The following is a 27,058-nucleotide window of genomic DNA, read 5'->3' as shown; positions in this document are numbered from 1 at the left end:
AAACTCAGTTTTTCTCCACTGAGTATGAAGTAAAAAATACCTTCATTATGTTGAGATAATTACTTTCTATTCCCAGTTCATCGAGTGTTTTATCATGAATGGGTGTTGAAGTCTGTCAAACGCTTTTTCTGCATTAACAGAGATGTTCCTGTGGTTCCTCTCCGCCATCTTCTTGATGTGATTCATGGATGGGCCCCTGTAGGTGGCCACCCTGCATTCCAGCAGTGAACTCCACTCAGTCATGCATAATCCTTTTCATGTGCTGTTGACTTCAGTTTTTAGAATTTCGCCAAGAATTTCTGTAGCAAGACTCACCATAGACGTTAATCTATTTTCTTTAAGTAGCTCAGCTTGATTTTGGTGTCAGGGTAATGCTTGCCCATGAATCTAGTTGGAAAGTATTCCTTCTTCTTCAATTTGTTGAAAGTCTGAGAAGGACAACTATTAATTCTTCTTTGAATGTTTAGTAGAATTCTTCTTTAAATGATCAGGCTAAGCCATCGGGTCTTGAATTTTCTTTGTTCAGAAATTCTGAATAACTGATTCTGCCTCTTTAAATGGTTATAAGTCTGTTCAGATTTGGGGGGGCACTGAAGATTGAATACAGGGGTGCTGTACCACTGAGCTATATTCCCAGACCATTTTTATTCTGAGACAGGGTCTCTTTAAATTGCTGAGGTTGGCCTGGAACTTGTGATCTTCCTGCCTCAGCTTCCTGAGTAGGTGGGGTTATAGGTGCCAGCAGGCCCAGCTATTCAGATTTCATTCAGGTTTTTTATTTCTTCATGGCTCAGTCTGTGGATTGTATGTTTCTAGAAAATAATCCATTTGTTCTGGGTTTTCCAATCTGTTGGAAAATAATTGCTTACAGTAGTCTCTTATGATTTTTTTTTCCATCACAGGATATTGAATGGTGTACTCTACCACTGAACAACATACCTAGGCCTTTTATTTACTTACTTACTTCCTTATTTAGAGACAGTGGTCTCAAAGATATTTTCTAAGTTCTTTGTGATTTCTTTGACCCACTGGTTAACACACACATATATGTGTGAGTCTTCCAGTTTTCCTTTTGCTATTGATTTCTATATTTGCTTCATGGTGATTAGAAAAGAAGCCTAATATAACATCCATCTTCTTAAATTTATGACTTGTTTTGTGGGCTAACATGTGGCCTATCTTGGAGAATGTTCCAAAGGTCCTTGAGTTGTGCTATTCCTGGGTGGAGTGTTCTGTGTATGTTCACTAATTCCAATTGATCTTCTGCATTGCTTAAATTCTGTTTTTTTTTTTTTTATTGATCTTCAGCCTGACTAATGATCTATCATTGGAAGTGGGATACTGAAATCTCCTACTATAATTGTTACTATTTCTCCCATCAATTTCTTTCTTTCTTTCTTTCTTTTTGAGGGAGGGGTCTTTGGGATTAATCACTTAGCCACATCCCCAGCCCTTTTTATTTTTTATATTGAGACCAGCTCTTGTCAGGTTGCTTAGGGTCTCCCTAAGTTGCTGAGGCTGCTTTGAACTTGCAATCCTCCTGTCTCAGCGTCCTGAGCCACTGGGACGACAGGAGTGTGCCACCACACCAGGCTCTTCCATGACTTCTATCAGTGTTTGCCTCACACATTCGGGTGCTCTGCTGTTAAGTTCATGTATAATTATAATTGCTGTATCCTCCTGGTGAACTGACAATTTTATCGTCATACAACTTCCTCCTTGTCTCTTAGGACAGTCGCCTGATGTCAGTAGGGCTACTCCAGTGCTCTCTGGGTTACTATTTCCATGTTACACCTTTTTCCACCCTTTTACTTTCAGTCTGTATGTGCTCTGATATCTAAAGTGAGCCCCTTGTACACATCATGTAGTTGGGTATAATTTTACCATCTATTTAGAGACACTTTTGCTTTTGAACAAGGAGTTTAGTCCATATTCATTTACAGTAAGTGTGCCGACTATCTTCCTCGTCTAGTTATGATTTTGTTCTGCTGCTGCTTTACCTATGTCTCCTGCTTTGACTGCTCTCTCACTTTCCTCTGTGAACCTTTTGCAGGTATTATCTTTGCTGTTACTATGCAGTTTACAAAAAGCACCTTAAGAGTGTTAATAACATATTACAAATTAATAACTTTAATCACATACAAAATTCTACTCATTTACATCTCCTCCCCAGTTGTTATCAATGTCACAAATAATAATTTTAATAGTCACATAATTTTTGTTATTTTATGCCTTTATCCTTTAAGTTCTGGGCCAGTATTAAACGCAATTCATGTACCAATATTATTATAGTACTATAGGATTTGGCATTTATCTATATATTCAATTCACCTGTACCAGAAAGCTTTATATCTTTGTATGCTTTTATTTTGCTGTTTAATATCCTTTGATCTCAACATGAAGAACCCTGTTTAGCGATTCTTGCGAGGTAGGTGTGGAGGTGATAAACTCCCTTGGTTCTGATTATTTGAGAAGGTCTTATTTCTCCTTTATTTATTCCTTATTTCTCCTTTATTCCACACTCTCTGGCTGTGATATTTCTGCTGAGAACTCTACTGGTAGCCTTATGGAAGCTCCCCTGTACAAGAAGAGTCAGTTTTCCATGTTGCTTTTAAGATTTAACTTCTGATAGTTTGATGATAGACATCTTGATGTCGGTTTCTTTGGACTCATCCCATTTGAAGTCCTTTGAGCTTCTTGAATCAGGATGTCCGATACCTTCCTGAGATGGGGAAATTCTGCCGTGTTTCTTCATGTATGTGCTCCATCCACTCCTTCTCCTGGGGCTCCTATACTTACACATTGTTCTACTTGATGTTGTTGCTTAAGTCCCTTGGATTTCAGTCACCATCCTTCATTCTTCTCTTTGTTCCTCTGACTTGATAATTTCAAATGGCTTGTTTTTGTGTTTTCTTTCTTCTGCTAAATCAAGTGTGCTATTGAATCCTTCTAGTGAGTTTTTCAGTTTAAGTATCTTATTGTTTAGAATACAAATTCAGTACTGAGATTTGTTTGATTATTTTTTATAATTTCTCTTTGTTGATGTTCTCATTTTATTTCACATACTGTTTTCCTAATTTTGTTTAGTTGTCTATCAATGTTCTCTTACAGTACACTTGAGACTCTTAAAGATAATTATTTGAATTCTTTGTCAGGTAATTCATAGATCTCCATTCCTTTGGGGCTGTTTTAGGAGGTTTAATCATTTGGTTAGGCTTCAATTCCCTTTTTCTTTGTGTGTCTTGTTATTTTTATGGGCTTGTGGTTTTCTGGGAAAAAAAAAAAAAAAGATAACCACCACCTCTCTCAGTCTTTCCAGACTGGATTCGCACAAGGGAAGACCTCCACCAATCAGCCCAACTAGAGTTTCAGGGGATCCCTCTAACCTTTTCCAAGAAGGTGTCTCCTTTATATTTGTGCATTTAATTTACAAATTATAGAGCTTCACTTTTTATTTTTCAAGAGCTTATAATCTTTTGCTCCCTCTGGTGTACACAGGTAGTACTGCAGTTTCACTGGCACTGCAACAAGCAGCTGAGCTTTTCATGATCCCCAAGCATCCAAAGTATTCCAGTTTCCAGTCAATGCTACAAGTCAGACAAGAAAGAAAACAGTCCTTCTGGCAGCCCCCAGAAGAGCCAGAATGTTGGATGCACATTCCACTCTTCTTTTTCTCCCAAGGGAGAGGCCATAGCTGGTCACTTTCTGCCCATCTTACTGAGCTGGTCCAGCCTCCAGAAGCAGCATGGTTAGTTCTTTGGTGCTACAACAAATCACTGAGCTTTCTTTCTCCGCTGTGGCCCCAAGGTATCCACAGCATGCTGGCTCCCCAGTGGTGCTCTGAGTCAGCTGAAACAGAAACCAGCTCTGTGGACAGTTCCCTGAAGAGCTGAAATGTCGGATGCATGTTCCAATCCTCTAGTTCCTTTCAGAGAGGAGTTGTAACCTGGGCTTTTCCTTAAGTCCTGATCATGTGTGCCAGCGGGGGAAGTGGTTATCACTGTGGATATGACAAGGTTTTTCTTACCCATTTCAATGTGGATGTTCTTGACTTGGAATTTGTCTGCAGCTTGGTGACTTCTTAACTTTCTAAGTTCTCAAGATGGCTGTTTTGGCCACATACTATTTTTTTTTTTTCCCAGTACACATTTTGCTTTTATTTATTTATTTATTTATTTTATTATTAGTTGTTCAAAACATTACCACATACTATTTTTAAGCTGATATCTCTGTGGGAGAATGAGACCTGGGCTTCCTATTCTGCCATTTTTTTAATGTCATTCCTGAATAATTTCTTTAATGTTTACTATCCATTGAGTTTTTCCTCTTTGGTAATGATCTGCTTATGTTCCTTACCCATTTCCAGAGCAGAGTATCTGCCTTTTATAACTGGTTTGTGGGGGTCCTTCCACATTTTGCATACTAACTTTTTTATCAGTTTTATAAGTTGCAAACAGCTTCCAAGTCTGTGATTGGTTATTTCCAGATGTTAACAGTGTTTTATTATTATTGTTGTTATTATTATTTTGTTTATTCCTAGTTGATTTTTAAAAAATTTTTAACTATATGACATTTGGGGAGTCTGGTGTAGAGAGTGTATACACACTGATCTTATCTATTTTTAAGTTCCCTTTAAAATTTTTCAAATTATATTATTCAAAAGATAAATTATTCAACATAATCGAAGTCATTACCTGACATGTAAATAAGTGCGTCTAAATATTCTTCTTGCTCCCTAGAGATTCTTATTTTTTAAGCATACATCATAATACTACAAAATTGATCTATTTTAAGTGTACTGTTCAATGATGTTAATATATTTCCTCAGTTAGAAAATCATCAGCATCAGCATCATCTAGCTTTAGAATATTCCCGTCACCTTAGAAAGCTCCTGAGTGTTCATTTGTAGGAATTCCTTCCCCTTCTGTTCCTTCCCCAAGCCCAAACAACCAATTTCTTTTCTGTGTCTATATCTGCCTATTCTGAATATTTCCTACAAATTGATTCATAATATCTCTGGACTTTTGTGAGTGAATTCGTTCACTCAGAATCTTTCTGAGGCTCATCCACATTGCAGCCTGGGTCAGTTCCTTCTTGCTGAGGAAAATTCTTCTATGTATGGAAATACCAGCTCTGTTTAACCCTTCATGAGTAGAGGGATATCTGGGTTGCTCCCACTTTTTGTCTGCTATCAGTAATGCTATGAACATTCATATAGAGCATGTGGGTGCTTCTCAGCTATTTGTATTTTGCCCATTTTAAATTGAGTTATTGTCTTATTGCTGACTTCTTCATATATTCTAGACATGGAGGCCTAAGCAGATATGTGTGACTTGAAGTATTTTCTTAGTCTGTGATTTGTCTTTTCATTTTTTATAAGATGGTAAACAGGTTTTTTGGGGGGCGGGTGGTGCTGGAGATTGAACCCAGGGCGTTGTGCATGGTAGATAAGGGCTCTACCACTGAGTGATATCCCCAGCTCCATAAAATTTGTTTATCCATTCACTTGTTGATGGTCCTTTGGATTGGTTCTGATTCAGAACTATTTCAAATGAAGCAGCTATGAACATTCTCACACAAGCATTAGTGAGTGTCTGTGTGTTCACTGGTTATGAGAAAAGACACAACATTGGACTGCCAAGTTGCCCGGCAAGTTATGCTTCACCCTAGTCAGTTGTCACAAGTGGTGTACCATTCATATTCCCGTGAGCTGTGGAGAGGAGGTGCACATCTTGGGCAACACAGGCGAGGGCTTTACACTTTAGTCATCTGAGGAACTATGAGGTGCCATCTCATCTGATTTTTTTTTCTTGTTTAATTTTTTACTGTGGTAAAACATATAACAACAGTTACTATTTAGCTATTTATAAGGGGTAATAATTCACTGACATTAAATATAGAACATACAGCACTGTCTTCTCCTCACTACTATCTATACCCATTTGTAACATAAACTTTTAACACATTAAACAATAACTCCCTTTCTATCCTTCCTCCAGCCCTGGAAGCCTCTATTCTGCTTTCTGTCTCTAATGAATGTGCCTATTCTAGGATCTCATGTAAGTGAAATTAAACACTATTTGTCCTGTGTCTGGCTTCTTTCACTAAGCAAGATGTTTTCAAGGTCTGCCCATGTTCTTGCACATATAAAAATTCTATTCCTTTTTATAGTTGAACAGTATTTCATTGTGTAGGATAGACTACATTTGCTTCTCCACTCAACTGATGATGGACATTTGGATTGTATCTACCTTTCAGCTACTGTGGCTGATGAATGTTTGTATACAGAGGTCTGCTAGAGCTCCTGCTTTTGATTCTGGTATTGATTCAATGTTCAACATTTTGTGGAAGCACCAAACTGTTTGCACAGTAGCTGCATCCGCTTATATTCCAACTAGTAATGCACAGGGGCTCCAATTTCTCTTCAATCCTCACCAACACTTGTCTTCCACTTCTTTTTCTATTATTATTATGGTCATCCTACAAGGCGTACAGTGGTATTTCACTTGCATTTCCCTAATGGTTAGTGACATTGAGTGTCCTTCCATGAGCTCATTATTCAAGTCCTCTACTTTATCCTTGTTTGTATTTTTTGTTTTGCTTTGCTTTTTTGTTGTTGTTGTTGTTGCTGTTTGTGGTGTGCTGGGGATCAAAATCAGAGCTGCCAGAGCACCTAGGCTTCACTACTGAACAACATCCTCAGCCTCTGCCCATTTTTGAACTGGATTTTTTTGTTACTGTTGAAGAGTTTATTACATATTCTAGATACCAATTCCTTGTTTAGAGATATTATCTGCAAAAGTGTTCATTCAATTCAGTTCGGTAGGCTAACTTTTGCTTCCTGGTAGGGTTCTTTGAATCACAGAAGTAAGTTTTATGTATTTATTTATTTGTTTATTTATTGTGCTGCAGATCAAATCCAGAGCCTTGTGCATGTCAGGAAAGAACTCTAGTACTGAGCAAAAATATATTCCCAGCAAAAAGTTAATTTTAATAAAGTCCTATTTGTATATTTTTTTTTTGTTGCATATATTTTTGTGTCATATCTAAAAAATCATTGCCAAGGGCTGGGGTTGTAGCTCAGTGGCAGAGCATTTGCCTCTCAAGCATGAGGTACTGGGTTCAATCCTCAGCACCACATAAAAAAATAAAGATATTGTGCCCATCTACAACTAAAAAAAAAATTTTAAAAATCATTGCGAAATCCAATGTCATGAGATTTTTTCCAATTTTTCCTTCTAAGAATTTCATAGTTTACTTTAAGGGTTAGATGTAAGGAATTCCTAAAGGCTGAAGGCAAAGACCATTTCTGATAAAGTTTCATTTGGCAATAGCTTTATAGACAGACAGACAGACGGACACACACACAGTCCCTCAGACCCTAGATTTTCTTAATGACTGTTAAAAATTAAATGCTCACCAATGAAAACAATTTTGTATTATTTTACAAAGCAAAGAAACATGTATAAAGATGATTAATTGCTTTTTAATTTGTTTGAATCTATTTGATTTGTTTAGTCTAGATTTTAGAATATTATGTTTCTTAGAATAGGTCATATGTGCACATCAAAGATCTGTTGCCTTATAAATACCCCATGTGCGTGCTCGCGCACACACGAACACTCTCACGGTGGCAGGGCAGGGGACGAGCAAGGCTCGCAGAACGCACACTTGCATTGCACAGGATCTCCTCTGACATGATGAGCAACCCCAGGGTGAGCTCAGTCTCCTTTTCCTTTTCGTGTCCCTGACTATACACATAGGGATTTTCACCTAATGGGTCCACATGTATAAATACATTTATTTACTGTCCTATGAGAGTTAAGGAAATACTAATGGAAAAAAAAAAGGTAAAAACCTCACCAATTGGCCACACAGGATATGCCCATAACTACGAACACGCATGTCCTCTGATTTGGAGGCGTTTTCTCTTATAACTGAACTGATATATTTTGAAATCTGAGAAGAGGAACACTTAGCTAAACACCTACCGTCTTTGAGTGTTCGATCCATTAAGATGATCCTCCCTGAGCTCAGACACTAACGATGCCACCATCTGTAAGACACAACCAGTTGCAGGTGAGCACCTGCTGCAAACAGGGTCACATCAGTCTTGGTATGAGTGACATTTCCACTGCAGTCCCTTAGCCCCTGCCCTCTGCCCTCCTTTCCTTGTATTTTCCTCAGGCAGGGTGAGAAGGAGGCAGTGCTAAGGCACATTTACCCATAAGTGGGTCCAACACGTCTTATTCTGCATTCCTACCTAGCAGTGAGCAACAATTTATTAATTTCCTAAAAATTACAAACAAAATCAATAAAAACTAAAAACATGCTTCAGTTCATTCACTTCTTTCTGAATTTTCTTTATTTAAAAAAATTCTCGGGGCTGGGGTTATAGCTCAGTGGTTGAGTGCTTGCCTCACATATGTGAGGAACTGGGTTCGATCTTCAGCACCATATAAAATAGATAAATAAATAAACATTCTTTTCATGTATTAAACTTTCAAAAGGGCAAAATGACTAACAAACATTAAATATCTCAAAGTATTTTGAGAAGAGTTCTGTCAAGGCCATATATTTAAATTTCTTGAATATGGTTAAAATTAAAGGCAGAAGAAAACACAACTTCGTTGCTAAGATGTAATATTTAACACTGTGTACTAGGTTACTTAGTGCATTTTCTACTTTCCTTTACCATAAAATTCTAATCAGTTTATTTTAAATAAAAGATTTGTTCAAGAGCACACGGTTGTGTTTATACTGGTTAAGGAATGCTCTTCCCCCAGAGAGGCTGATTGCTTGATTTACTAAAACCTTTCCTGGTTTCCTTCTTCTTCTCATAAGCTTCCTTCTCACAGTTCTTCCTTACATGGCCTTAAGTCCGCCCAAGGTAAGAAGATATAAACAAAGGAAGGTTAAACAACTCTCCTGGAGGAGTGAAGTATTTCCACTTACCCACCCCCCCCCTTTTTTTTAATATTTCAATACTAATAAATTTAACATACTCACATTTTTAAGCAAACCAGGATAGTAATCCGCAGGCTCGTACCCAAGACACTGAGTGAAAGGGCCAACTTCTTTTACATCAAATCTGAATGCTGAAAGTATATGCAATAACAAACCCTAAAAACCAAACAGAAAGAGGAAGAGTTGACTTCTTAGAAGTAGACAAAAGGCCTGTGAAGTATGCCCAGAGTCCGAGTCTTCTTATGGGATGGTCCCGATAACACCAGCAATTCCCCTCTGTGTAAATACCCAGCTCGCTTTGATTCAAGGAGAAAAGAAAACATGTTGATATTAAAATCATAACACTGATATAAAGGAGGTCAGAGGTGCAAGTGGATTGAAGAGGGAAGAGGGGGAGGAAAGGAGTGTACTGGGGAATGAGACTGATAAAACTTTGTGTTATGGCATGAAAGAATATGGCAAATGAATATGAATATTATGTATAATTATAATGTACCAGTGAAATATAGTAAAAAGATGAGTTGTTCTAAATAGAAATAAAACTTGTTTTTCAGAGAACAATATGAGCACAAACTAGAAAAAAACACGAGAGAGTAATAAAATTAATGTACAAAACCTGAAATGACAAACAGTAAAAACAAACAAAGATGAACATGAACAGATAACTTTTAAGAAAAACTACAAATGTCTGCGAAACAAACAGATAAATGTTCATTTTCATAGTAAAAAGGAGCAAACTAGGGGCGGGATTTATAGGTCAGTGGTAGAATGCTTGCCTAGCAAGTATGAGGCCCTGGGTTTGATCCTCAGCACCACATAAAAATAATAATAAAATAAAGGTATTATGTCCATCTACAACTAATAATATTCTTTTAAATTGATTTTGGTTTTTTTAAAGAGTAAACTAGAACACACACACACCAGTTCCCACTTTAGTGAATTAAAGCTTTCTGCAGATTTGAACACGTAAAGCTTCTGGGTTCTACACAACAGGAGCCCTGGGAGCTACTGGGGAACACACGTGGGGACTTCTACTTATGCCAAGGTACCCCTGGAGTGTGAGCAGGTGCACCAGAGCCTGCAGGCCACCTGGACTTCAGGACAGTGCCTGATCGGAGTGTGCCACCTGCACAGGACTCCTTGTAGCTAACAGGCAGTGCTCTGTGCAATCAGCTTGAAACCAGGCACCACCTGCCTTGAGAGCGTCCCACACCTCTGATGCACGTAGATACCCCTAAGGAAATAGATCTAAACATGACAGTGGGAATCATGTTCAAAGACATTTGGACCGGTATTGTCATCATGGAAAACGTCTAACAGCAGGGGACAGTTCATTTGTAACACCTTTATACAATGGCTCATTGCAAGCCATTAAAATATTTATGAAGAATGTAGGAGAGCATTTTAAATGCTTACATTATAGAACTAAATGAAGAAAGGAAAAATAATCCATACTTAAAAATTAAAAACAACAACAAACAAACATACAAAAAAAAAAAACCCAGAAGGAAACATCACCAAAGGTAACGGTCTGCAGGGTGGAGCTATGATGGGGAGTTGGTTACGTGTGCATATATAATCTTGCCCCCCTTCAACTTGTGTTTTCCAGCTTCCTGTACATGTGTATGTATGTATGAATATATATAAATATATATTCCTTTTATAATCAGGAAAAAAAATTAAAAAGTGTTTTATTTGGAAATATTTAACAACAGTTTTATTGAAATAAACTCCTTCATACAGCATAAAATGCACCCCTTTTACTTAACTCAGTGGGGTTTTATTATATTCACAGTGAAACAGTCATTTTATATTTTTTGTTGTTGTTTTCTGGAGACAGTTTTAATGAAATAAAATAACCCCCAGGTCCCATGGGGGACCTGGCCCAGAACCCGGTGAGTCTCTGTGTAGACCAGACTATGGTGCTTGCCAAGAGCCCAGACCTGCCTGGGATCCTGCACACCAAGCTCCAGGTGACACTCCTGAGTCCCTGTCCGAGATCAGCACAATGTTTTCCAATTAGAAAAGCATCTAGTAGGTTAACAAGAGCTTGGAAACACCAGCACTCAGCAAAGGAATTCGTGTCTAAGCAGCCACTACAGACCAACAACACACACAGCAGGCTCCTTAAAAAAACGAACTTGACTAGGGTGGGAAAGGTGGGGAACTTACGAGGTGAAGGTAAACTTGTGTTTTTTTGGTTGTCAATGGCCCTTTTACTATGTGATTTGTATGCATGTATGTATTGTGCTAAGGATCGAACCCAGGGCCTCACACATGCCAGGCAGGCATCCTATCACTGAGCCACAGCTCGGCCCTGAAGGTGAACATTTTAAAAGGTGTAATTCTAAGGCTCCTTATGAGAGTGAGGAAAAGCTGCATGGGCCCCCGTGCAGAATGTTCTTTTCTTCTTCCAGTCAAATCTGTCCTGAGTACAGAAAGTAAGAGCTGCCAGGCAGTGGGGTGGGGACAGAGGTGTGCGGCTCAGGTCCACAGGGGGAGAGCAGCTGCTCTCACTCCCCTAAGGCACTCACAGTGGGGGGTGGGCTCAACCACACAGGGACATCAGTGTTCTCAGCAAGTGAGCAGGGGGGCCAGGCAGTCTGGGCAAGGGAAAGCCCTGCTGCACATCAGACCCACGGCAGGAGTGGGGGGTCAAGGCAGGCTCGGTCTGAACACTAGGCGGGTGCAGTCAGGTTCTTGGAGGAGGGGAGTCCCCTACCCGGTAGAGGGAAGGTAATGCTGGAAGCCCCCTGCTGCCAGACCCTGTGTTCTCTTTAATAAAGCACAACACTTCCTGTGTGCCAGGAGTGTTCAAAGAGCTTTACACACTGAGATTGGTCCTCACAGAGTCTGCCTGGCAGATGAGAAACGAGGAGCTTGAGTATCCTGCCGGCAGCTAGGCACCTACTCTCTGGCCAAACCTCACAAGGAAGTGCCGGTCCCCGCGCTCTCCAAGGCAGCTGGGGGAATTTTAACAACGCCAATCTGACTGGTCTCCATGTGAGACTCTGATGGCTCCCATTCTCTTACCACAAGTCCAGGTATCATCCCAAATCCAGAGGCCAGGCCCCATTGGCTCTGCAGCAACCCTTCCTGCCACCAGCCTGTCCTCCCTCTACCAGCTGGTTTGCCACCCCAAAGGACCACAGCCTCTGTAACCTCTCAGGACGTTTGTCCTACTCCTTCTGCCTGGAGGGCTTTCCTATCTCCTCCACCTGGTTAAATGTCACTTTTTGAAGGAATTCTAACAATTGTGACAACTAAAATTTGTTGAGTGCTTACCATGTGTGAGGCCCTGGGCTAAATTCCTTAACTATGGCATCTCACCCAAGTTTTCTGTTTTTTAATCAAATTCCATTAAGCAAAGTTTCAATTAAGCCACTCATAAACAGGTGGCTATGACTACAATATTTCATATGAGTGACCCTTAAAAAAATTGAAGCACAAGGTAATATAGACCCAGGTATACAACAGAAGGAAACCAGTTTCAAGGGAGAAGCAGCTATGAGACTATAATTCTTAAGCAAAATAAGGCCCAGGCTTAACCCAGTGCCTCCGGCTGCACTCCTGCCCTACATGAAAGATGACTTCCAACATCACCTGAGTACCACAGGAAAGTTTAAACACAAAGAAGTCTAATGCACTGGCCAGATTCTGAGTGTGCAATCAGCACCTGTGATCAATTCCTAAGTAACATTTAAAATGGCCACAGTCTCCAGCTACTATTTCCACACCTGCATTTCCACAAACTGAACACACAAAGTCTTAGAAAAATGACATTCCAAGACTGGCTGCGTGGAACCATGAGTGGCACTAAACCCTCAATGCACTGGGTGTTCTCCTACAAATACATATCCAGGGTGAAGTTTAACTTCCAATATGGCACACTAAGAGATCAACGACAGCTAGCAACAGAAAGGACAATTTGAATAATCTACTGTAACGGAGTTGCTAGCACCACTGTTCTTGTGCTTTGTGTCCATGACGAACACAAAGGGGCTGCGTGAACACAGCATGGGGACCAGGACAGGACACAACCAAGGTAGCTACAGGGGCACCAACAGCAGGTGGTGGATACAAGGGACAATCCGAGGCCCCAGGCAGGATGACATCAGAGTTTATCACACTACTCAGAATGGCACGCACTTTGGAACTTATGAATTGTTTTTTTTTTTTTTTTAATTTTTTAATACTTATTTATTAGTTTTCGGCGGACACAACATCTTTGTTTGTATGTGGTGCTGAGGATCGAACCCGGGCCGCACGCACACCAGGAGAGCGCGATACAGCTTGAGCCACATCCCAGCCCCATGAATTGTTTTATAAACAATTTTTCATTTCATATTTGTTTTATTATTTCTTCGCAATTTTTCATTTAATATTTTTGGACCACAGTTGCCTGTAGGGAAAAGAGATAGTAGAGAGAGAAATTGTGGATAATAGGGAAAGTAATATCATTTAATTGGCAGATCTCTTCTTAGGGCCTCACTAAGTTGCTGACACTGGCTTTGAACTTGCTATCCTCCTGCCTCAGCCTCCCCAGTCACTGGGATTACCAGCTTTAAAATGATTTTTAAAAATCAAATGCTATATAGGTTCACAGTCCCCAGCACCCACACACACTACAGAGCTAGTTCCCAAACCTATTCATTCATTCATTCGTTTTTCCTTGTCCCATTTAAAAAAATAAATAAAACCTATACCACAAAACTCACTATTGGTGAGAAGACAGTAGGATGGGTATTCTGTTGCTGCTGAGAGCACAAATTTGTAAAGTTATGGGAAACCACTAGATAATATGTAGCTGCCATGGTTTTAATGTGTCCCCTCATGGATGCCCCAGTGTTGAGAGGTAGGATCTTTAAGAGGTGATTAGGTCATGTGGGTCATCAATGGATTAATGTTGTTATCTCAGGAGTAAGTCAGTGACTCAGGAGGCTGAGGCAGAAGGATCACAAGTTGGCGGCTGCCTCAATAACTTAGTGAGGTCCTAAGCAACTTAGTGAGACACTGTCACAAAAAATAAAAAGGCTGGGGTGTGGCTTGGAGGTGGGGTGTGGCTGGCTTGGGGGGGTGTGGCCTGGAGGTAGAATGCCACTGGGTTCAATTCCCAATACTGAAGAGGAAAAAAAAGAAGGTGGGCTGGAGAGTGTTTTCTGCCTGGCATATGTGGAGGCCCTGGGTTCCTGCTCCAGCACCAATAAGCAAGCAACTGACAAATAAATAAAAATAAAAATGATTAAGCATTTTAATAGCTAAGACTAGCTTTTTTACTGCCACCTAGTGACAATCAGTATAAACACACAATCATTAAACAAGCATCTGGCCTTGGACAAAGAGAAATCCTGCAGTCATTTAAGCAGTTTCTTTTTTAAATGCCGGAATGGCAATCTTAGGGGTCCTCAACCCCATGCCCTCATTTTGGCCAATAAGGAACTGGGTTTTCAAATATGAATCGGTAGATACAAAAAGTACGTGTATATAATGAACAGGTTCTGGCATTTAAAATGTGCAGACCCAAGGCCTGGACCTGTGATCTAAAATCCTTTGAGGGTGGGAAGTGCGGAAACCAAGGTGGCCGCGCCTGGCTTTAAGCCCAGGGTTGATTGGGTAGGAGTTTTCATCATGAAGGAGCTTGTCTGAAGCTTGGAAAACCACTGAAATGCTCACGCCACCATGGGGAAGTTTTATAAGAGAACTTTCAACTTCAGCTGTTTTCAGGTGTTCCTGTTGGTCCCCGACTCACTGTATCTGCTCTGCCTTGGGACAGGCAGCACATTCATGGGTGGGTCAGGGACACCGGAGTAAGCTGGCTGTGGTCTGCGCATGGATGGGGTGTGGAAGACTAGCTTGGGCTTTGCTCAGGCAAAGGTATGGGAGAGCGAGCCGCGGTCAGTGTTGCCCGACTGAGACAGAACACATATTTTATGCTTCTCCAAACAATCTCTTCATCTGATCATTGAACTCTTGCAGAATTTCCACTGCTCTACTCTCTACTGCATGTCTCTTTGTATTAAAACCCACACACACACACACAGAGTAAAACAGAATCCTCATTCTTTCATTCAACAAGACACATGTTGAGGTGATCTGTATGCAAGCCACCCACCTGCTACCAGGTAGGGAGCCTAGAGTCTGGTGATTACCATGGAGATGGGAACAGCCATAGTGCGTGACTTAACACACCAAGTGCTACACTTAGGGGTGAGACGATCACTGTGGGAACAGGGTTAGAGAGATGTGTTCCCACTCGTCATTTTCAGGGTGCTCCCAGAGTGGCAGGGTCTGAACTGACTCTGGTGGCTGGAGAAGCAGAGAGAGCAGGAACGAATGATATGCTGGGGGAGGCAGAGGAAAACAGGACTGGAGGGCAGGGAAGAGAGGGGAAGGGGCCATCTCCAAAGACTGCTGTCGCCCCTGTGCCTCCAGGCTTTCATGGGGCTCCTAAGCACAGCCTACCCCATGTGGCCTCAACCCACCTGGTCAGACTCACTTTCAAGCCTTCCTCTTTGATCCCTGGGTGAAGCCAGGCTCCTTGCTGGCTGCCAGAGTCACCCCAGGCCCAAGACACCTAACAGCGCCCTCCCCACCTCAGCTGCCAGCGTTCCACTAATCTCTCAGAATCTGCCTTTCTCCAAGAAGCGGGCTCCGGTTTCCAGGGGGGTAAGACCTGGTCCTCCGGACGTCTCCGTGGTCTCTCCTGGCAGTGTTGTTAGAAGCAGCCTCACTCCAGGCGGAGGAGCTGCGGGCTCTGGAAGGAGGGGCCTGGCTCACTCTGCTGGCATTCCTGCCTGGACTGTGCACTAGCCCTTGGCCCTTCTCAGCAGTCTTCCACAAACACTGGCTGGAGCAAAGGCAAAGGGACCACTGCTCCTGTCAACCCTGAGAAGTGGGACTGCCCTGGTTTCTCTGGGCCCTCCTTACAGGAGAACGTGACAGAGTTCGTTTCCACAGTTTGCTTTCCTAAGTCTCAGGTCATAAAATGCCCACTGAGCACTGAAGAAACAACAACAACAACAACAACAACACACTGTTCTGTGGTCTTACTTCAAAGAAACCGACGCTCTGATGACACTGACCAGAAGCCTGTGCTAGTGCACATGACCCCATTGGGTCATGTGCTGCTCTGGAGCCCCGCAGCTCTGGTCACCTGTGGGCAGCCACGGTCTTGGAGCACCCAGGAGAGACAGAGCAGCTGGAGGTGTCAGCTCTGTGGAAAGGGCTTGAGAAACTTCAAAGCAGCTCAGCTGTATTTAAACAAAAGTCATGATGCAGGCTCCATGTTTAGGAAATCTCTTCCTGCAAATCTGATCAGTAAAACAACAGCTTTTCTTAATTCTCATTTATTTAATTACCCCCCCCACACACACACATTTATCTCGCAGTGTGTCACCATGTGTTTAATCTCTTTTCTCACAGAGTTTCTGTCTAGCAGTGCAGAGATGGCCTCAGAAATGCTGCCATTTTGAATACCGAGCAGTTCTGTTGCCACATAAAATACCTGTGCCCTCATGCTGAATTAGTCACTTCCTTTTTTACGGTCCCACGGCATTCTGTGTAAACATCTAGTAAAACATTTATGTTATTATACTGGAATTGTTTGTTTACTTAACTAATATTAAAATTCCTAAATTAATTAAATCACCTGCATGTGATCTGTAGTTCTCTAAACTGGATGTCACACTGAAAACTTCTTAATAACACAATCTTAAATTATCATTTCCTCCACCAACACAGACAATCTAGAAATTAGACCAACACATAAGTGTCACTCAAATTTATTTCAGTGAACAGGAAAAAAAAAACATTCTCCTCTATAGAGTACAATGACCAGTAGAGCCCTGCACGGCACATCCCAAAGCAGCGAAGATGATGAGTGTTAAAGAAACTTCAAAATCTTAAAAAATTCATCTTAGCAGTCTGCAGAAGTGGAGTTATACATGTACACGGTTTCAGCAAGAAAAGTTCGATGTCACAAAGTCGTCAATTTTCTGGCCTATCAACACATGCAGGGTCAATGACAATCCTGAATGTGGGTTTAAATGGCACTTCACAAGCTTTTCTAAAATTGACGCAAAGAAGCCAGGGCCAGGCCCTGCACAGGCTAATGGAAAGGAGAGAGGTACAGAGACAGGCAGCACACCCTCGGCACATAGAGCTCAGCATAGGCCCGCCAAGCAGGGTGAGGGGCAGGGCCACACACCCTGCTACCACTGGGCACAGGTGCTAAGACCACATATGGCCCACCGTCACAGTGCTGTCCCTAGTAGTTGGCAGCACCTGTGATATGAGATTTCTCTAGACTCAAACTCTTATGAAATCTGAAATCTTTGATAAAATTAAGGAACAATCAGTTTTCAAATTATGATGCCCACCACCCTTGATAAAACTATAAAAAAGCTTAGAATTCTGTAACTAGAAAATATTTTAGTTTCCATGGTATTCCTTATTTCCCAATTAAGATTTGAAAGATATTTCAATATGTAACTAGCACATGTGATACTAGAAAAATCTATAATCCAAATCAAGAAGTACATCCTAACTTAAAGGGAATACTTTCTGAAACAATATTACAAATGAAAGTTATGAATTCTATTTGAAGTCAAACTCAAAAAGAATTTTTTAAAAATCTTAGAACTTGGTAGACAGAATTTTCTTATGCTAGCACAGTAGCATGCTATTCAAACCTTCTGCACCTCAGTTCAAAGTACAATTGCTCCAGGTTAAAAGATGGAACAAATCTATCCCCTTCTCTTTTTGCAGTTTTACATTCATAGCCAAAACAAATGATTGCAGACAGATTCCTGCAGCTTTTCCTAAAAAAATCCTGCCTTTCAAAATGTCTTTTTTTTTCTTTTTAAAATTTATATGTCCCATTGCAGTTTAAATGAAATGATCTACAATAAAAACCTAACTGGCCTGGTATTTTTAGAGCCTTCTTTACTGTGAAGTAAACACTCACAATCTGGAGAGCCGCAGTGGTGAGGCCCCAGCGAGGAGGAAGCAGCTCATTCACAGAACCCCAGCACCCACTGTTTACACAGCCCGTTCCGCGAGCAGGATGCTGACATAACACAATTCACAGAATTTCCAAACACAGGTCCAATCATAATAAAGTCTGCAGTTCTTTCTTTTGCTTACAGAACCTCTTGCTTGCTCACTCATTAGTTCCAGGGGGAAAATAGAGTTGGTTTTCCAAAAACCAAAATCGAAAGGCTTTAGAAAATAAGCCTGAACAAAGCAGCAGTAAGAATGGTTCCAACCATGGCGTTAAAACACATTTGTAAGAAGGTCCACAGAGAGGCAGATTCATAAACCTAGAAATGCAGGCTCTACTAGGGACACTTAGCTCTGGGCAGCTCACATGTATTCGATGAACACCCTGTGAGCGCAACTGCTCCTATCTCTACAGACACCTCAACTGCCTCTTGTCCCCTTTTCTAACACACTGTGGCACTTGCCTTGAAGCACCAACCCATGGTCTATTCTGCATGGCTGAGCACTGCTAGAGAAGCGTCACATGACCCAGTCAACAGTGCTGGCTTTGATCTCAGACCCCACCTAGTGGCACGCTGCACTTCCTTGGTCACTTCCTGAGCAGCTGTGTGCTGTCTCCCTCTCTCATTATCCCTCCATGCTTCCCTTGAAGCTCCAGGGAGGGACCTGAGGAAAAAACTCCCATGTCACCACCACCTCTCACGAGCTCACCTGCACACACACTGTCCTGTCTTCCCATCTTGGCCAATGGAAGGAGTGCCTCTGTCCCCGTAAGGTACAGCTGTCCACCTCACTCTGACCGCCAGACTCCCACCTCATCAGGACCCTTGGCACAGGGACCCACGCTCCTCCGCACCACCAGGGCCCACCTCTGTCATCTCTCCAGCCTGCTGGGGGAGCTCCCTGCTGGCTGCTGCCCACTTCTTTGCTCTCCTCTTAGCACAGTGTCCTCAGAAAATTGTCTAAACGTGCTGTTCAGGTTTGGATATGAGGGGTCCCCAGTAAATTCATATGACAGCCCATGCAGCAAAGTTCAGAGGTGAGAGGTTAGACCACGAGAGCTGCAGCCCCACTGCTGGATGAGCCCACCTCAGGGGCCCGTCCTCTGGAGAAACTACTGCTCGGGTGGCAACTGCAGGCAGGTGGAGCTGGCTGGAGGAAGTGGGTCATTGGTGGCATGTCCCTGGGGATTCTACCTGGTCTCCCTGGCTCATCCCTCCTTCTCTGCCTCCTGGCTGTCATGAACTGAGCTGCTTTCTCCACCATGCCTTCCACCATGCACTGCCTCACCCTGGGCCCAGAGCTACGGGGTCGGGGACCATGGACTGAGACCTCTGAAACTGAGACAAGATAAACCTTTCCTCCAAGTTGTTACTGTCAGGTATTTTGGTCACAGCAGTGAAAAGCTCACTGACACACTTGCCTTCTCTGCTTTCCCAGCTCTCACTCTTCAGTCTGCTCTAGTCTAGCCTCGATCCCTCCCAATTCTCTGGTCAGAACTCTGGCAGCAAACTACGGGACCCTGGCTGCCATAGCGTCACAAACAGCAGGCTGCGGGCTGCGCACTCCCCAGGTCTCCAGGACACACAGGCACTGCACACCTGCAGAGGGTGCCCACAGGTCCTAGCTGCTGAGACACGGCACCTCACATCTCTCTTACCTGGTCTTATTTGTTGGTACCCCCCCCACCTCAAACCCAGTGTTCACACGTTGGAAAGATCTGAGCTCAGCAGAGTCCCGAGGAGATCTCCCCTAGCTCCACGGCTTTATTTAATGCCGAGATCTTCTAATGAGGAGTCAGGCTGCAGTGTTGATGTCCGAGTGCTGACCCCTCTTGGGTCAAGAGCTCCCCTTCTGCTCCACATCTGGGAGGCCTATAGAGAGAATGACCAGAAGGTCTGGGCCTCCCTCCTGTGGCATCCTGGGAGTTCAAACCCATTAAGGCGCAGCCTCACCCCAGCCACCATCCCACTCCTGCAGGTATGATAGCCAGCTTTCTGTCACTGTGAGAAAACAACTAGGCTAATCAGCTTAAAAGGAGGACAGTGTTATTTTGGCCCACAGTCTCAGAGGTTTCAGCCCATGGTTGCCTGGTCCCCTTGCTTTGGGACAGTGGCAGCACAGAGCCTCATAGCAGAGGGAACTTGGACCACAGCAGCTCACTCAACTCGGGGCAGCCTGGAAACAGAGGGCAGAGGTCCAACCTACTACTGGACCAGGGTAGAGCAGAAAATTTCTTTTGGGCAGCTCCTCATAGGAAAGTGAGGGGGAAGGTCAAGGGAACAGAGGAGGCCAGGGTCCAGATATCCCCTTCCAGGGCAATTCCAGTGATTTACCTTCCTTGTCCTAGGCCCTGCCTCCTACTGGGTCCCTCACCTCCCAGAGCCCCACCAGCTGGAGACCAAACTGTCAACACACGAACCTCCGGGGGGACACTGCAGATACAAAGCAGAACAGTGAGGTGACACCTTCCAGAACGCCAGCCCTGGCCTCGAGCCCATGTCGCAGGTGCATGCACACAGCCATCTGCAAGTGCCATGGGTATCTCAGCAACTCTGTCATCTGTGCCACCCAAGGAGATACCTCTGCTGTTCACATGGTTGCTCAAGTCAGAATCTTAGACACTGACTTGGGGTCATCTGCCGTCCCTTTCACACCCTCCATAGTCACCACAGGTCCTGCCAGGCCGCTCAGACACGCCTGGCCTCTCTCTGTGGCCCTGGTCTCACACTGGGCCCAGCCCTGTTCCCCTCACCTGGACATTGTCACAGCCTCACCACTGGTGTTCCCTCTTTTCACTCTGGTCTTTGAAGGGTACAAGGGTAATGCCTTCCCTCCCCACCACAGGGATGAGAGCTGCTGCCTCCACACTAGGAGGCAGGTTAACAGCAACAACAAAAGTGTAACAAACTTTCTAATTACAGGTTTATCTAATGCAGGGCCCAGGCAAGCGCAGAGCCAGAGACAGGAAATGCCCCCTGAGGCTCTGTTTTATGCTTAGGTTCAATGAAGCCGGAGAATGTAGAAATGCAACTGGATGCGGTTCACCAGCAACAGATGGGGTCACCCAGGAAGGCCTGTCTGCTCAAGGTCCTCTTGGCCCCTCTGGGGTGGCACTGCTGTTTTCTAGGTTTGGGGCAGGACCTCTCTGCAGTGAGGTTCTTTCAACTTACCAATGACCATTTTTTAATAAGAAATTGGTTTCATCAAAAACATCATCCCACTCAGGACTCACATCCTGAGCTGGGGGTGCGGCTCAGTGGAGAGCTCTGGCCTGTCACGCGCAAGGCCCTGGGTTCGATCCCCAGCACTGCAGAAACCAAAGCAAACCGAAGCTCACATTCTTCACTCACACGAACAGTCTCCCCTTTGAGAGGCACATCTCAGCACCCCTTCCTCCTGCTTGCTGGGACTTCGACAGCAAATACTTGAAATGTACACACTGAGGAGAACTGTACTATGCTGGGTCTTTTGAGGCACAAGCGTTCTCACTTAGGTCTTGTTTTACATATTTCATTAGAGTTTTATAATCTGCAGTACTCGAATTCCATGTTGTTGGATATACACCCCAGTGCTTCATCTCATTTAGAGTTACTGTGAATGCTACTGTGTGTTGGGTTTCAGTTTCCAGGTGTTCCCTGTTAGTACATGGACATGGCGTTGATTTTGATGTATCATTCTTGTCTCCTGCAGCTCTGCTAAATTCAAGTATTAGTTCCAAGAACTGGGTTCTTAATTTGTTTATTTTCTTTTGGCTTTTGGTAGATTCTTTGGCATTATCTATGAAAACAATTATATTTGGAAATAGGGATAGTTTTAATTCTTCCTTTGTAATATGTAGGCCTTTCGTTTCTTTTTCTTGCCTTATCAATTGTTAGAACTTCCACTGCTCTAAGGACATTCTTACCTTGTTCAGATCAGTCTTTCGCCATTAAGTGTAGTGGTAACAACAGGTTATCTGGTAAATGCCTTTTACCAAGTTGAGGAATTTCCACGCTATTCTTAATTTGCTGGGAAATTGTTATCATAAATGGGTATTAGATTTTATAATATGCTTTCTTCTGCATTAAATGATACAATCATGATTTTTCTTTTATACAGTGGATCACAGACTGATTCCGTAAAGCTAAAGTTTGAGTCTTATAATGTGAATAGCTTGTGTATTTTATTGTCTATTGTTTTTACAGACTCAGTTTTGTTGTTCAGCTTTTTTGTGTGCCTTGTTATTTTATTTGTGCCAGACACTACATGTGTGAAACTGTTGGCAGAAATATTTGAGGCACCAAGATGATGTCACAGTTGTCCCCCATCATCCATTAGGGACATGACAGGGATATAAATCCTGAACAGACTCATGAAACTGTGGACAATTCTGGATCCCATATACCAGCACCACAAAACCAAGACAGTAGATCTGATGATAGAAATGGCTACTAAGTAACCAAGGGGTGAGTAGCATATACAAAGTGGATGTGCTGTTAAAACAGGATGATCACATGTCAGGAGGGATAGTGAGAGATCTCATCACACTACTCAGAATGGTGTGCAGTTTAAAACGTATAATGTGTTTATTTCTGAAATTTTCCATGTAATACTTCTGGACTGTGATTGACCAAGGTAACTGAAACCACAATAATGAAACTTCGGATGGTTGGGGGACTACTGTATCTCCTCCAAAGAGGGTTCTGCCAGACAGAAGCACTAGCAATTCCTTCATTTGGGTTGTCTTCATCCAACTGTAGTCACTGAGATATCCCAAGCTAAGCTGGACACCTGCAAGGGCCTGTCTACTTCAATTCACACTTACTCTTAAGTTGCATTCCTAAAAGCTCCCAATCTAAAATAAAACGCTCACCAGGACACACTCACTTGCCATCCAGACTCTGCTCCTACACTCCTGGCCTGGGCAGTACTGTCCACAGCACTTCTGCTTACTCATCTCCTTTGGAAATGAGAGACATTCCCCAGGCCTAATCAACAGTCTCACCTCCTTACCCCTGTCCATTCCTGGATCCCACCTGTAGTCACTATATTATGAACTTTTTCATACCTTCAAGAATGTTTTTCACATTTTGTTTGGATTTACTCACCCTCTGAAAGTCAGTTCATCTAATTTTTGAATTTGCAATTGCTATAAAAACAGAAGTCTCTGTGATGTAACCTGAGTATTTGGTGAAAGTTTTTGAGTGCTCTTCCTGGAAAACCCCGTGTACCTACCATATTTTCACACAATTTCATAGAGCTGCTGGCCCACTGAAGCCCAGGAAGCAGGGCCTCAAGTTAAAAGTCCCAACGGAGAGAGTAAGCAGAGAAGGGAACTGCATGGCGACCAGAGCCCACACACGCTGAGCGCTCCCTCTGCCAGCACCGTGCGGCCAGTGTGGCTGGAGATCATGCTGGGGTCTACACACAGCCTCATGCTCCCATCAGGAATGGGGGCTTGCTGGTCATCGAGGTCTGGGCTACTCGCTGAGAAGAGCCAGCAATGCTGCTGCTGCTGAGTGTCCACCCCAGGAAGTTCCGAGGCAAGGGGCCGAGGGGCAAAGTCTCAGACCTGGGCACGTTATGAACTGATAGGGCCAGCCAAAGAGCCCTTCTGGGTGGGACAACCAGCAGAGGCTTCCACAGGCAGCGAGTGAGCAAGGGTGGCTGAGCTCCAGGAGTCCCCAGGAAAGGGACCCACCTCAGCAGGAGAAATGGCCTATAGTCGGGAACATAATCAGAGGCCTGAGGCTCAGCCTCCCAGAATGAACACATGGTCCCTGCAGGAGGCCATGAGGTAGCTTAGCTGGCCTAGAGGGGTAGTAAAGGCACCAGAGCCAGCCCTTACAGGAGGACGACACACCCCATGACCTGGCAGGAGAGGTGGCATTTCTGTGCCTGATGGGTATCAGCCTGGAACTCAGGCAGAACAGGCTGTGTAACGTCACACTAGTGCTCACAGGGCCAATACCAAACCTGCTCTATTTATCTATTTATTTTTTTAAGTTTGTGGTCCTTACTGGTATTTAGTGGTATGAAAAACTAGAAATAAACCCCACAATGACAAACTGTCGCACACGATTTTCAGATATCCCATCTCACTTTCAGGAATGTGCAACCTATGCTTAGAGCCCAAATCTGTTTTTACGCAGAAATACAAAGCACTTTTTGCATGTTCTGACGTCCTCTAAATCCTCAAAGATGCACCTGCCATGTCTACTGGGGGAGATCACTGTGTTGTGGTCAGCTTTACCTGGAGTTGCCCACTTTTGGGGGAAACACCCCCTGGAAGGTGAGCCCACTCATGGCACCTGCCTCCCAGCCACAGCCTCCGCCTCCCAGAGCACCTAGGGACAAGCAAACGTGCGCCAGCGCCCACCAGCCCACACCCCTGGTTCTCTGTGTCTCCCAGAGTCCTGGGGCCTTATATCTGAAGTGTACATCATTTTATTAAAATTATTTTCATTCCGATTTCTCTTTATATCGTAATAAAGCCTGTATGCTGCTGTTTTTCTTGGAAAAGCACCAGTTGAGCATCACTAATCTGAAAATCTGAAATCTGAAATGCTCAAACTTGAAACTTTTCAAGCACTGGTGTGACACCTCAACTGGAAAATTCCATACCGTGGACTTTGCTCCATACACAAAATTATTTTAAAATATTGTAGGGGCTGGGTTGTGGCTCAGTGGCAGAGCGCTTGCCTAGCATGTGTGAGGCACTGGATTCGATCCTCAGCACCGCATACAAATAAATGAATAAAATAAAAATTCACTAACATCTAAAAAACATTTTTTAAAAAAATGCAAAATTACCTTATAAGGTTTATACATTAAACAAATTTTGTGTTTTGATCTAGTTCCTAGCTCTGGGATCTTATCACACATGTGATAAGATTTTGAAATCTTAATAAAATCCCAAACACTCCTGGTTCTAAGCATTACATAAGGGCCACTCAACCCCTATCTCTGAACTTCGCTGCAGGACAGCCAACGGGTGTTACAAGACATCTGTTCTCAAATCTGCTGTTGGCTCTGACAGGACTGAGAGCTCAGTCAATTGTCCTGTTCTTAAGACAACCTGCTGCCACATGCAGAGCGCCCCTGCCATACCACATGGCATCCCCTCTGCACCCTCCTGCTGCTGCTTGGGCAGGACAAATCTCCCTCTTGTCAGTCTCCGCAGCCGGGCCACTGCAGCCTCCCTGCCTCCTCTGGCCTCTCCACTTGCCATGCCCCCTGCGGCCATGCATCGCCCACTTCCTGTATCTCCTTCCCTCTTTCTCATTAACTGAACCTCTAACTCCCTTCAGGCCATCAGAGACCATGTCCATCTCCCATGGTCTTACGGGTCCCCCATCACCCAGGACAAGGTCACCTTGTTCTAAGTGCTGACTAATGGCCTTCTGCTGCAGCACTGTGTGTCGGTACAGGCAGGCGGTTCCTGGCACACACAGACATGGGTTCACTGAAGGAGCAGAAGATGAGCGGGAAAGCCACCCTCAGAGGTCCTGCGTTCCATCCCAAGGGTGAGTGTGCATGGCAATGCCTGCCTTGCAGAGTGTCACGAGGTGCCCTTCACCTTGGTCGGAGGTTCTGTGTAGAGGTGAGACTCTTCCACACGTCTTTCTCCCCTCGGAGTTTACATTTTAATGTGAGAAAGGACATCGATTAGGACAAACTTTTGACACCCTACTGAAACCTTTCTTTCTTCCTAAACATTTATTTTTAGGATGATTTATACTAGTTAGCATCCACCCACTTTATGTAGCACAGCTACTGATGATAATATGTATTTAACATGTAATAAAAGTCTTTTTCTTCCTCTCTTTCAGTGTGAATTTAAAAAAATAAACTTCATTTTTAACTTCTCTTGGTCAAACTCTAAGATTACAGACAAATGCAAGGGGGTGCTGTTTAAACACTAGTGAATGTCAGGGCTCCGAACAGAGCATGTGAAGCGCTCCTGGGAGCTGAGGGTACGCGGCACTTAGAGATCCTGGTCTGGAGCATGGCTAAGGGGAGCAGGCTGGCTGGTGCCCACCCCCACCAGCTCCTTGGCCCAGCACCTCCGCCTCCCAGCTACAAGATGGGGGTGCACACAAGCTCCTCACTCGGAGCTGCTGCAGGGGTGAGGTCAGACCTGCCTCCAGCGTGTGACACTTCAGTCATTACGAGCATCAGCACTCTAGGCTCTGGTCCATCCACACGTCACCTGTGGACACCAAGCAGGTCTAACCAGAAGCCAGGTGGGCTTCTCACTGTCACCAAAGAGCAGCCAGGCCTACAGTGGAGTCCAGGACTTGAGCCCTTGGCCTGCAGCACCTGGGGGAGGGCAGGAACTCCTTTCCCTCGTGTCTCATCTACCACGTGCAGGGGCTGAGAATCAAACAGAAATCATGTGTAGCTTTTCTTTGAAAACTATAAAACAGTACCAAAACCTAACACAGAAGTATTTGCATTAGATAGTCACTTTTCTTTGAGTAACTCACACATACAGTGGCAGATACGTAGAAATAACACAAGCTTTTTTTCTTAAAAATTATAACCACCTAAAAAAGACATCTATCTATTCTAACTTCAAGATACTTATTTGAGCCAAGACACCCATCTCAGTCATGCACATAGCCAAGTTTTTCTTTTAAGCTCCATCAACATGTGCCCCCAGAATAGGTCAGTGAAGACCATGCTGAGCAGTAGACTGGCCCACCTCTCGGGAAGACAGCAGATCTGCACCACGAGCTGCTTTTAGAAACGAGGTCTGGACTATGCAATATAAAAATATACTTAACGAGAGAGAGCTTTATTAAAAGTTTAAACAATATAGTATAAGGCATTTTACAAAATTCGATTTGCTTCCTTTTAAGCAACATTTGAAGTAGATGTTCGTTCTGATAGAACATTTTTAAAACATACAAACCAAGCGGGAGAGCCCACACATCCACACAGATGCCCCCTTGCTGCTAGTCCCTCATCATTTCCAGCTCAGTTAACCTCTGTGAAACTAGTACAGGAAAAATAAACCAGGCTGCTACTGTGGCAAGGACCACACAACTTTGTCATGGAACCGTTCCAAGGCCTGAGTTCCACTTGAAAGTCACTAACAAAACCT

The 27,058-nt window shown here is 43.5% G+C and overlaps 1 protein-coding gene across 4 annotated transcripts in view; it reads right to left on the bottom strand.

The window, feature by feature from the left end:
• Positions 1–27,058, bottom strand: part of Fancc (FA complementation group C) — a 167,725-nt gene that overhangs the window by 50,231 nt on the left and 90,436 nt on the right. For all 4 annotated transcript variants that reach the window (XM_048800343.1, XM_048800342.1, XM_048800341.1 and 1 more), the window contains 2 exons: positions 9,010–9,123; positions 7,992–8,056 (listed from right to left, as the gene is read on the bottom strand). In XM_048800343.1, the coding sequence (XP_048656300.1) occupies positions 7,992–8,056; positions 9,010–9,123 (179 nt within the window). The remainder of the gene's footprint in view (positions 1–7,991; positions 8,057–9,009; positions 9,124–27,058) is intronic.

Source organism: Marmota marmota, unplaced genomic scaffold (genome assembly GCF_001458135.2).
Source record: "Marmota marmota marmota unplaced genomic scaffold, marMar, whole genome shotgun sequence".
Classification (NCBI taxonomy): domain Eukaryota; kingdom Metazoa; phylum Chordata; class Mammalia; order Rodentia; family Sciuridae; genus Marmota; species Marmota marmota.
The sequence above is the reverse complement of the archived record's forward strand: the minus strand, read 5'-3'. Positions and strand labels throughout refer to the sequence as shown.